This window comes from Vombatus ursinus, unplaced genomic scaffold (genome assembly GCF_900497805.2).
Source record: "Vombatus ursinus unplaced genomic scaffold, bare-nosed wombat genome assembly UNPS02014794.1, whole genome shotgun sequence".
Lineage (NCBI taxonomy): Eukaryota > Metazoa > Chordata > Mammalia > Diprotodontia > Vombatidae > Vombatus > Vombatus ursinus.
In genome coordinates, this window is record NW_020954572.1 from 30720602 (window position 1) to 30733163 (window position 12562).

At 37.4% G+C, this 12562-nt stretch overlaps 1 protein-coding gene across 1 annotated transcript in view; it reads right to left on the bottom strand.

Moving 5' to 3' along the window:
- The window catches only part of AVEN (apoptosis and caspase activation inhibitor), a 161892-nt gene that overhangs the window by 128305 nt on the left and 21025 nt on the right, over nt 1-12562 (bottom strand). Inside the window, exon 5 of the mRNA XM_027869917.1 lies at nt 10385-10559. Within this exon, the coding sequence (XP_027725718.1) occupies nt 10385-10559 (175 nt within the window). The remainder of the gene's footprint in view (nt 1-10384; nt 10560-12562) is intronic.

Sequence of the window (12562 nt, forward strand, 5' to 3'; positions counted from 1 at the left end):
GAGAAGGATCCAAGGAAATTGTAAAATACAAGATAAAAAATTTAAGCCAAATATTTCCATACCCCAGAATTACTGCATGTAGGTATTTTTGTCTATATATCTGCATTGGTGGAGGGAATTTCCTACTAGAAATTCCCTGTACCAGTGAAATCACGTCTAATCTAAAAAATCCATCTATCACTATCATCAAAATTCTCTTATAGAACCACAGTTTACATTCTGCAGAACATCAAGGTTTTGAAAAACACTACTTGGAAAATGTTCGAAGAAAAAACAAATACTATTAAGAGTCACAGGAGACGAGTTGATAGAGTATGCAATGGAAGATTTGTCTTTGTCCTGGGGCTGTGCTGTTACCTAGGTATGTAACCTTAAGCAACTCATGTTGCCTCTTTGGGACTCAGTTGCTTCATCTGTAATATGAGAGGGTTGGACTAGATGACTGCTGTGACTGTTAGTAGCTCTAGGAAACTACGGTGTCATATCTAAGTGAGCTGACATAGTTGGTGAGACATGACGAGGTGGTTAAGACTTGAGCTGGGCTTTCAAGGAAGGAAAAGATTCTGTCAAGTCAAAAGAAGAGGTACAAGTGGGCGAGGTATAAAAATGACTGAACATTGCATGAACAATGACCAGGCTAGTGTGACTCCAGCAGGGAGCTCCTCCAAGAGAGTAATGGGAGGAAAAATAAGTAGAGACCAGATTGTGGAGGGCTGAAATGACAGCCTAAGGAATTTGATGTAAATATAATTTCTTTCCTAAGATCATAGCCCACTAGGCTTACAGACTCAAAGCTCAAGGGACCTTAAAAGCCATATAGCCTGATTCTCTTAATGTACGTATGAGAAGAATGAAGTCTGGAGAGGCTAAATGATTTGCCAAAGCTCGAAACAGGGGGTCTGAATTTGAACCCAGGTTTTCCAACTCCAGATTCAGTAATCTTCCCATTGTACCACTATGTCTCCTAAATTTTAACAAAACCATTTATTAAAGTTTCTCATGCTATTTTGTGGACTTGATGACAGCACAATTAGATGGATTAAGAACTGGCTGAATGCCTGGATCTAAAAAGTAGTGATTAATGATGTGATATCAACTTGGAAGGAAGTTTCCAGTGGGGTATCCCAAAGATCTGTGCTTGACCCTGTTTTTGATTTAAATGGCATCCTTATCAAATTTTCAAATGACACAAAGCCGGGCAGGGTTCAAATAACAAGCTTAGATGTCAGTGTTAGGATACAAAAAGATCTTGAATAGCCAGAATACTAGGCCAAATTAATCTTACATCTGAGTGCCAAAAAAAAAAAAAAACTTTACAAGTACAAGATAGGAAAAACAGTGTGGAAAAAAATAGTTTGTTTCAGAAAGATCTGGCAGTTGCAGTAGACTGCAAATTCAATATAAATTAACAATATATGACAGCAAAAAGGCTAATGTCAATTTTGGGCTGCATGAAAAGAGGCAAAACTTCCAGGAATAAGGTCCCATTGTAATCTGCCCTTGTCAGACCACATGTAGAATACTGTGTTCAGTTCTAGACACCACATTTTAAAGAAGACAGTTATAAGCTTAGTGAGTGTCTTGAGTAGAACAGCTAGGATGGTGAAGGACCTTGAGTCTATGCCATATGAGTAAAGTAACCAGGGATGTTTAGCCTGGAAAAGAGAAGACTCAGAGAAGAATTAACTGCCTGCAAATATCTGAAAGGTTATAACGTGAAAGAGGGAAGAACTAGGAACAAGCGATAGAAGTCACAAAGACAGATCTAGGCTTGGTATGTGGAAAGACTTCCTAACATTTAGAGTTATTCAAAAGTAGCAGAGACAAGAAGTAGTAGGAATCCCTCTCACTGAAAGTCTTCAGACACAGGCTGAATGACCATTTATTGGGTATGTTGTAGTAGGAATTCTTTTTCTAGAATGGGTTGGACTAGATGGCCAATGAGGTCTCTTCCAACTCTGAAATTCTGTGACTTTATTCTTTAGGTAATAAAGAGCCAATGAAAGGTTTTTGAGGAGGGAGCTAACAAGTACAAAGCTATATTTTAGTAAAAAATTAATCTGACAACAATAGGCAAAATAATTTGAAGGGCTCATAAAGCTATAAATTTTTTTTTAACTGAAGGAAACTTAAGCGATCAGAGAAGAGAATGAAGATAAAGAAGTTGAGAAATTATTTCAGGTCTGAGGTTTAAGGTGATGAGGGCCCATGATAGGATGGAAGCAATCAAAATGGGAAAAAATAAAATAGCATGAAAGAGGAGTCAACAGGATTTTGTGACTAAAAATTTTGTGATGGGGGGAAGAGAATAACTTGGAGTCAAAAATAACTTCAAAGTTTTGAGTCTGGGTACCTGATGGAATTAATAAAAATAATTATTATTTAATAATTATTAATAATAAAATAATTAATAAAAAGTGGGAAATCTGAAGAATCATAGGGAGGGGAGGGAAAGAGAGAAGAAAGAAGGGAGGAAAAGAGGGAGAGGAGAGGGAAGGAAGAAGGGAAGGAAGGAAGAAGGGAGGGAAGGAAGGATGAAGGGTGAAGTGTCTATTACGTGCCAAGTGCCATGCTAAGTTTCAATGAGCCTTAAATTTTTCTTAAAGGTAGTATATGACATTATCACTATAAGCAGCCAACCTTGTTACAGATTTACCAGTTTACCTATTCATTACTTTTTTATTTAAAAAGCATTTCCATGTTAATTAGTGTTTACAGTATTAATGTCAAAAGCTCCAACATCATGGCAAGTCCTAAAAGCATGTAAGAGTGCTTCTACAGGTTGAAGAAATATTTTTTTAACCTAAATTACCAAAGAAAAGCAATGTGGTTTAACTAATGAGAAAAGCACTAGACTTCTCATCAGAAGACCTGGGTTCAAAATCTAGCTCTGCCACTTAAAACCTGTGTGACCACAGGCAAATAACTTAAACACTTAGAACCTCAGTTTTCTGATATGTAAAATGCAGATAATAAAACTAGCAATACCTATCTAAGAGAGTTACTGTGAAGAAAATTATGTAAAACCTAAAGCACTAATCAAGTTTAAGTTATTAGTTATGTATATGAAAGTTAAAGACATGAAAGTAATAGTAAAAAAAAAGTTATAAATATGAATAACAAATTACTTAACCCAATTAGATTAGAATGGCCTGCTATAATCCTGAACCCAAATCCTCTTTACTCCAAGGTGAGTGCTCTGTCTACTATATCATGCTGCTTCTCAGTAGACTATTTAAAATAACCTATATTCTTATTGATGCCAGGGGCATAAAAAAAGGAAAGGGAAAGAGAGAGAGGGAATTGAGCATTTAAGTACTTACTATGTGCCTGACACTGTGTTAAGTACTAAGTACACAAACACAAGCAAGGAAGCCAGTTTCTACCCTAAAAAAGCTTGGAGAGTTGAAGACAAAGTAAGATGAAGCCTTCAGTTTCCAATTCTTTGACACTACAAAGAGATGCTATAAACATTTTTTGTACATATGGGTCTTTTTCCTCTTTCTTTGATCTCTATGGGGCACAGACCTGGTAGCAATATCAATGAATCATAAAATAAAAATTTTTGAAAAAATTTTAAATGTTTTAAAGAGTGAGATGAAGCATTCCTAAAACGACGCTCCTATGGAAGGAATCACCAATGAAGATGGGAGGGTCCCAGAGACAAGATTTATCAGGATGCAATCGCAACATGCAAGTGGTAGATATGGAGGTCTGGAAAGATGCAGGTAAGAGTTAGGTGAAGCATGGCTAGGTACCTTCCTTAAAAAAAAAAAAAAAAAAGCTGACATTTCAGAAATGTATTTGAACCCAGGCCTGATTATAAGGCTAGCCCTCTACCCACTATGCTACGTTGCCTCTCACATATGTCTTGGTCATATTACGCCCTTACTAAAATGTTTACGGAACTAAGAAAAGTGTCAGGTAGAAACCTATAATATTTTCAGGATTTAGACTTTTAATACTAAAATAAACAATCTCTCTAAACAAAGATGATCCCATCCTAACAACCAATTCATTTAAAGAAATAAAATGTCTTAGGTTCCAAATAACTGGAAAATAAAACATAGTTAAAACAGCTGACTGACTATTCCCAAGTTTTCCCACTAGCACTAAATACTAGCAGCTCATATCAATATAGCACTTTTAAGACTTACAAAGTGCTTTCCTCACAAGAGTCCTGTGAAGGAGGTATATAAAGCATTACTATCTTCCTTTTAAAGATCAGAATATAAAATAGAATAAAAGGGATTTTTTTCCAACCTATACAAATAGCAACAAATGTTCATGGTTATCCTTCATATACTATACTGTTCTGCCCAGATGGTAATTCTACCCTGCTCAAATGAAGTTTCAATGTTGATAAAAAGGCACAAAAACTTATTTCTACAAGAATTTCTGAGGGCTTTTGAGTGATCTGCTTTTATTTGTAGTAATCATTATACATCAGAACCTTGTTAAAGATTTTTTTTTCCTCATTAAGAGCCAGAATAATCACTTTTATCAGAATAGTCAACATCTGTCACACTTAGATTAAAGATAAATAAATGTACTGGCACTACACAATTCACAGTTCTTAAGTCAGTCAAGAGGCATTTATTAAAGCATCTGCTATGTTCCAGGCACTACGCTAAATGCTGGGGATACAAAGACAAAAGACAGTTCCTGCCCTGAAAGGACTCACAATCTAATCTGGAAATAATGTGAAAACAATTACATACAAACAAGCTACAAACAAGATAAATTGGAACTAATCAACAGAGAAGGTACAGGAAGCCAGCGAAGCCAGGAAGCAGAGATGAGGAGGAAGAGCACTCCATGTCAGGTACAGCCAGGGAAAAATGCCCAGGGCCAGGAGTCAGTTTCTTGTTCAAGGAACAGCAGGGAGTCCAGTGTCACTAAACTGAAGAGTACTTGGGGGTAGGGAGGAGAAGATAGTATAAAAAGACTGAAAAGGAGGGGAAGGGCAGGTCATAAAGGACTTTAAAAACCAAACAGAGGATTTTATATTTGATCCTGGAGGTGATAGCAAGCCATTGGGTTTATTGAGTGGGGAAGTGACATGGTAAAATCTGTGCTTCAGGAAGATTATTTTGATAGATGAGTAGAGGATGGACTACATGAGCAAAGACTTGAGGTAGTGACGCTAACCAACAGGCTACCACAAGAGTCTTGACTTGAGGTGATAAGAGCCTATACCAGAGTGGCAGCAGGGTCAGAAGAGAGAAAGGGGTATATATAAGAGATAATTCCAAGATAAAATCTATAGGACTTGGCAACAGATAGGATAATGGAGAGTGAGAGAGATTAGGAGTTCAGGATGACACCTAGGCAGCCACTCCCTTATCTTATCAATCATGACAATGCCAGCCCCTTATCTGTTCACAATCGTGTCTTCCTAAGCCTCAGCCTTGGATTGCCCCCACCATCCATTGCCTTCACTCTTATACACATGCTGCTGAACAACACTGGAGAAAATCACAAAACCATGCGGACTGGGTTCACTATAAATTAGTACTATATAACTTCCACAGGGCCCTCACTATGGCAAGGCAATCCTTTTATACCTTCCAAATTAACTCACTGTCCTATTTGCCACAGTTGCTTTTTCAAATCTTTTCATCCCTCCTTATGGCTCCCATGCCCCCCCCCCACTCTCTCAGCTGAGGATCATACCTCATATTTTATCGAAAAAAACTGAGGCCATTGACCAAGAGCTCCCTCTTCTCCCTTTTTCCTCACCCTACATCACCCAGATGCCTTTGGCCACTCTTTCCTTCTTCACCCTTGTCCCACATGAAGTGGTCTTTCTCTCTACCAAGGCAAACCCCTCTACAAACACAAGTGATCCTATTCTATCCCATCTTCTTCAACAGATTTCCCCCTGCACCACCCCTACCCTCACATTTATCTTCACTTTCTCCTTGTCTACTGCACAGCAACCAAATGAGGTCAATTCATTAATAATTCCCACTACCCAAAATATTTAAAATGAAATATAAATTTACCATTAACAAACAAAGCTCAATACCATAATCCTCAAGAGATAGCTTTACGCACTGAAACTATTATCAGGCTTTGTAAACATGTTCACTCTAGGTTTATTATTTCTCACCCCTCAAAGGATTAAAAAAGGAAAATCAATATTTCAAGTACAGTCTAATCTGCCTGCAAGGCAACACTAGACAGAGTAACCTAATCAGTGAATAGAAGGATTTCAAGGCAAACTAGAAAAAACAGCCATGATCCCAGGCTGTCGTGTATTCAGAGGGGAAAACGTATTTCAACCCAGTTGAGCAAAGTGCTGATTAAAGACATTCTCTCCATGATGCCTGTTACACATGAAGAAACAGTGGAATTCGATCACAAGAGACCTCATATCTCTCTGCTCGCCTCTCACACAACCACCATAATTCAGGTCCTCTCAACCTCTTGCCTAACCTACAGTAAGAGCCTCCTATTTGGTCTTCCTGCTTCCAGTCTCTTCTTTCTCCAATATTTCCCCAACACAGCTGTAACAATAATATTTCTAAGGCAAAAGTTCTGTCCAGTCACTCCCAAAAGCATTCAGTTCCTTCTTGCCTACAAGTTAAATTACAAACTGACACTGACCCAGGATTTATAGGCCCACACAATCAGACTCCCACCACCTTTTTGGCATAATTTCATCCTACTCCCTTTCACAAACTCCATGTTCCTGTCAAAAAGGCCTCCCCACTATTCCCCACATACCTATGCCCAGAATTCACTCCCTCTGCATCTCTACCTCAAGCTCCTTTCTTGTTCTCTTCAATATTCAGTTCGACTACCATTCCCCTGCCCACACTGACCTCCTACTGTATTAATTTTGTGTATGTCTTGTATTTACTTATCTAGGTACAGTTTTGTTTCTCCATAACAAGTTCCTTAAAAACAGGAACATAGTGGGGGGGAGGTGTTTTTGTATTCCTAACACTAGGCACAATGCCTTGTAAGTAGTAAGTACTTAATAAATATTTGCTGAATTGTTGAACTGAATATACTCCTGAGGGGATACCCTGAGCCTCTGCAAGATCCCTCAGAGCCATTTCTCAGGTCTCAGTCCTATAGTAGCTCCCAATGTGATCCCTTTATTTTCTTCCAGAGGCACAAGAGGTCAGCCTACCTGCTCTTCCTACTGCTACCATCCATTCTTCCACCCAAGTTCTTAAAGCCCTTGGATTTTTTCCTCCCAAGGTCACAGCAGAATAAAAAGCTATTTTCCCAACTTCTCTCCTTTTCTGCTATTTCTGAAGCAAGCACACATCACTTTTTTAAAATCTGTTGGGGTTTTATGGGTGTATATTGCTAGAAACATACGTCAAATTCAGCTCCTGACAAGGAAAAAGGTGAATGCCATTTTCAAAGAAGGCAAAGAAAGGCTAAGTTGATGCTTAACTCTATGTTATGTCTAGTGACAACAGGTTAAATCCTTATCATCTGAATTCTATTCTTATCTTCTCCCTACTACAGTGTGCTGCCTTCTTATTCATATCTTCCTACTAGTGTTTCTTGTATAAGACTGAGGGCACCCTATTATGGGGGAATAATTAATTGCTTATTATTTTAATCTGTTACAGGTAATCACTGATCTGACAGGTGAGAGGAGAAAGATAAAAATAACAAAAAAAAAATTCATTTCAAACCTGACCTCTAGAGGCTCATTCCTAATTCAGGCTCCTTCATCCCATTCCCAAACCCCAGACTTTCCATTCTACCTCTTCTATTCCCATGTCTCTATTTTGGCTCTTTCTTCCCAAATTCTACATCCTTTTCCCTCAAGATCAGGAGTAGGAGGGCAGCTAGGGGGCGCAGTGGATACAGCACTGGCCCTGAAGTCAGGAGGACCTGAGTTCAAATCCAGCCTCAGACCCAACACTTGACACATACTAGCTGTGTGACCTTGGGCAAGTCACTTAACCCCAACTGCCTCACTTAAAAAAAAAAAAAAAAGATCAGGAGTAGGAAATGAATAAAAAAAGTTAGTCTGGAAAAGAACAAGTTCATATAAGAAACAATCTGTTTATGCCCCACAAATGATCAACCTTGATTCTTCTACTCTGTCAAGATACACATTATTGATTAACACCATTGATATGCACATTCTTAGAAAATAACCGACATTTATATAGTGGTTTAAGGTTTGAAAAGTCCTACATATATGTATATTATGTGATCCTCAGACAACCTTGTTAAATAAGTAATACAGAGATTATTATCCAAATCTCATAAAGACAGTTAGGCTCAGAAAGGTTGTGATTACCCAAGCTCATGCTAAAAGCATTTGAGACATACACTGCAGTTGGATCTTCTTGAATCCCAGCCCAGCACTATGTCCATTCCTCTACACAATTCCTTTAGATACTGAAGAAAGGAGGTGTGTCACTGAGAGGTAGCACAGCGTAGTAGAAAGTGCACTGGACTTGTCAGAAAACTCCTACGTTCAAATCCTGTCTTAAAAACTTACTGCGTGACCCTGGGCAAATTACTTAACGTCTCCAAAAACCTCAGTTTCCTTGTCTTTAAAAAGGAGATAAGAACAGCACCTACCTAACAAGATAACTGTTAGGGTCAAATGAGATAATGTACATGTAAGGGTGGGATAGAAACCACTCCACCCTAACACCTTAACCAGATGAAGACATATTTCAATCAATCAATCATTGGCTTTACACCAGAAGTTCTCAACTTAGGGTCCATGAACTTTTTTTTTTTACTGTTTTGATAACCATTCAATATAACTGGTTTCCTTTGTAATCTTATGTATTTTATTTTATGCATTTAAAAACATTCTTCCAAGAAAAGGTCCACAGGCTTCACTCTACTGTTGGAGGGATCAATAATGCAAAAAATGTTAACCCCTGCTTTAAACCAAGTGTGAAAAGTCTTTGAAAGTCATTGAATGGTGCTTGCTTTTGACAACACATATTCTAAAACTGGAACAACACAAGGAATATTAGCATAATGACTGCAGAAACATAATACACAAATTCCATACTTTATAATATTTTGGAGAGCTTGTCAAGAATCCAGAAGCTGATGAGAGTGTTCAGCTAGTTAATTTGGAATTGGAGGATTCCAGAGAATGTGTGTTGAATAGTAAGGTATTCATTCTGATTTGAAGTCACATGATTTTGATCAATGTAGATTTATTTATATCATATTACAGATTTAGCATTTGATTGACTGATTGACTAGTAACCTTACAATATGGGGTAATAAAAACAAAGTCAATGGATACATTAAAATGATGCCAGAGAGGAAGTCTATCCCAATTGTCTAAGGGAATTTGTCATACCCTTTTAGTCCTGCACAACAGCATCAAGCTAGTCCAATGAGAGCTAAAGCTCCAGTGAGTGGGCAGTTGTTCCAGAAATTGGAACAAGTATGGCATCCCAAAAAAAACCCTGAGAAGGAACCCCTTCTCATCAGTTTCATAGCTGATAGCAACAGCTACATAAAGAGCCAAGGACAGACTGGACACATTCACCATGCTTAAGGGAACTTCAATAAAGTACAAACTCAAGAAAAATACTTCCACAAACTAGGACCTGTTATACCTTTGCCACATGTGCTCCCCAAGCTTGAGCCTGCTTTCCCTGAGAATCTGTATGTACTTTGGGGGAGGGGGGATTTTGAACTGACTGCTTTTAATGCACCACCTTATTAAATACCTACCTCTCCTATAGACTACTTACTCTGGCTAAAATGATTCTCAATTGATAATCTTGGGGTGGGGGGGGAAAAACAAGCCAATGGTACTAGAAAATCACCTCCAACTCCTCATAGGTATCCCGAGAGAAGTATCCTTATTTCAACAACCAAGACTTGTTTGAAAGAGTGAGATCCTCAGACCTCACATGGACTATATATAGCGCTTTGCAAAACATAAAGCTCTATTTAATGTTTATCATTATTATTATTGCTACAACATATAGGCTAGCTACTTACTTGTGAGAGTAGTTCTACATAAATATTTGTAATTATGTCTCCCAAAATGAAGGAAGATTCCCTCTAAAAAGAGGGAATTCAGAAAACATTTATTTTCATTTCTCAGGCTAATATCATATACTATGTATGTGTTCATTACTTTCTATTCATGTAAAGCTTTTCCTCCATCTCTCAGAGTGATTTTAATCATACCATATTAGTCCATGAAAACTTCCACAGAGAAAAAGAAAAACAAGCCATATATTTCATAGCACTACTATGATCAACCTCCACTGAGATTTGAAACCTAGTCATAATCCAATAAGAACAAAAAAAAATCTATGGGATGCTGGTTGTTAAGAACACTTTAAAAGGCAATAAATATCTGGCCAACCTTTAGAAAACTAAATAACAAGTACATAGATGGCACTCCTACCCGCAGAGCTAAGCAGGACACTGAAATCGGTCCCCCTTTGTGATTCTGCACTTTCATTTTCTGCTTCTTTCTCAAAATCTTGATATCGATCCCAGTTAGAGACAATCTTTCTTCTGGAATAATTTCCCCATTCATTGTTCTCTTCTTCATAGGTTTCAGCATCATCACCTTCCACCTGTAATCATTACAAAAAACTCAATAAGCACCAGCAAGTTAAAAAAAAAAAACTTGATTTTTTTTCTTTTGACATTTACTGTATAAGTAATGCCAAAAAGTACTAGGAATTAACAAATTTACACACCAAACTGTTTGATATGCTGGCACATCTCAACTGTAAAGCATCATAGAGTTTCACTGACAGACACTTTCACTTATTGAAAATTCAGAAAGTTGTTCCCCAAATATCCATTTAACATATTCGAGCCTCTAAACACTATGCTATTAAAACTTATAATAACTGCTTCATTTCAAATGAAAGTAACACAGATGCAGTTGTTTTGAATTCAAGGGACTGTGAAGTAGAATTAAACTATCATTTCCACATCTCACATTTCAGACATACTCTACAACATGTTTTATCAACACTGAGGATGGACAAAGTATAGTAGATAGGATCCCCAGCATGATTCTTTCACTATCCTTAACCCTGCACAGATTCTTTCTAGACTGTCATGTCCAGGTCTGTGCTCCCATAATATTAAAAGAAAAGTGGAAGATTTAGAAGAAGTTTGGAGGAGAGGCTTAAAGGTACATAAAGGCACTACTGTCAATATGAGGGATTTATATACTGGGATGGATTACCAAGCGATTTCATATAGCATGTCTGGAAGTTTTATGAGAAAGAAGAGATTCTGATATATCTAAGAAGGGCTAATATGGAGACAAGAGATGACCTTATAAGGTCCTCTCCATACCCTATCCTAGAATATTCTCCTTTCTCCCCTTTTAAAAAAGAGAATAAAAGTGGTCTAAAATATCTTGAAGAATGTGAAGATTTATAAAAACCTGAAAGTCTACTGTGATTCAAGAAAAGATACCTTGAGCCAAAAGATGCTACCAAGAATCAGGTACAAAGAACCTTGATATAAATAATGACTGGCAAAAACATTCTAAAAGGAAGGACACTAGACCTGGTGTTTATAAGTGGAAATCGGATAGGGAAAATAACAGAGTCTAAAGAAAAACACCAACAAGGCATATTATCAGGGAATTAAATATCCTTTACTTGGTATTACAACATAAATAAAAAATGCTACATCAGTAGTATCAAAGCCTCAAACATAACTAAGGGGAATCAGAGGAATAAAAACTTATGCAAAATTGTTAATTCAAAGCCAAAATGGTTCACTAGCTAAAAAGGCTAAGAAATTATCAGAATACTGAAAATCAGAGCACTGAGATGAGAAGCAAGAGATCTGAATTCAATTAATGGCCTCTACCATCATTATCATTTAATATTTACCAAGTGCTTATAATAGTCTATGCCCTAAACAGCTGAATGACTCACTGTTCAATCTTAGGAATCACTTAACAGGTGTCTCATTTCCTGCCCCCTCCCCCTTCAACTACAAAGACAACTAGAGTTGTCATTAACCTCCTCCTCAAGAGTGTAATGAGAAATAATGAATAAATGCTCTGAAGACATTTGCAGTAATTTGAGGGGAGGGGGGAGAGAGAATGCTTCTTAAATATCATTTCACATTTTTTTAAGTTTTGCCCATTTCCCAAAGATTATGGGCAAAACAAGAAATGTAAAAGCCTTGAGCTGGTGGGTGGAAAGGGATCAAATAAGATAATACATGTGAAGTACTTTGAAAACCATAAAGGGTTATACAAATACAAGGTATTATTATGTTCAGATCATAATTATAAAATCAGTCTGGCAATTTTAATTGTAACATTTCATACCTGGATGTTGGCTGCAGCACTTAAAAAGAACAGCAGCCAATTAAATTAAACAAGCTAGACACTAATATGTTCAATCTGCTACCAAGCTGTTATCTCATCCAATGGCACAAAAAGGCCCACTTAAAACAAATTGGGCTTCGTGACTAAGCAAGGCATAGTAATGAATACAAGTATGTTTTGCAACTCTCTAAAGGCTTCCAATAACCAAAATGTAAGGGGAAAGGGGAAAGCAGGAGCAGTGTGATGAAGGCAGGCTAGAGAAAGATATAA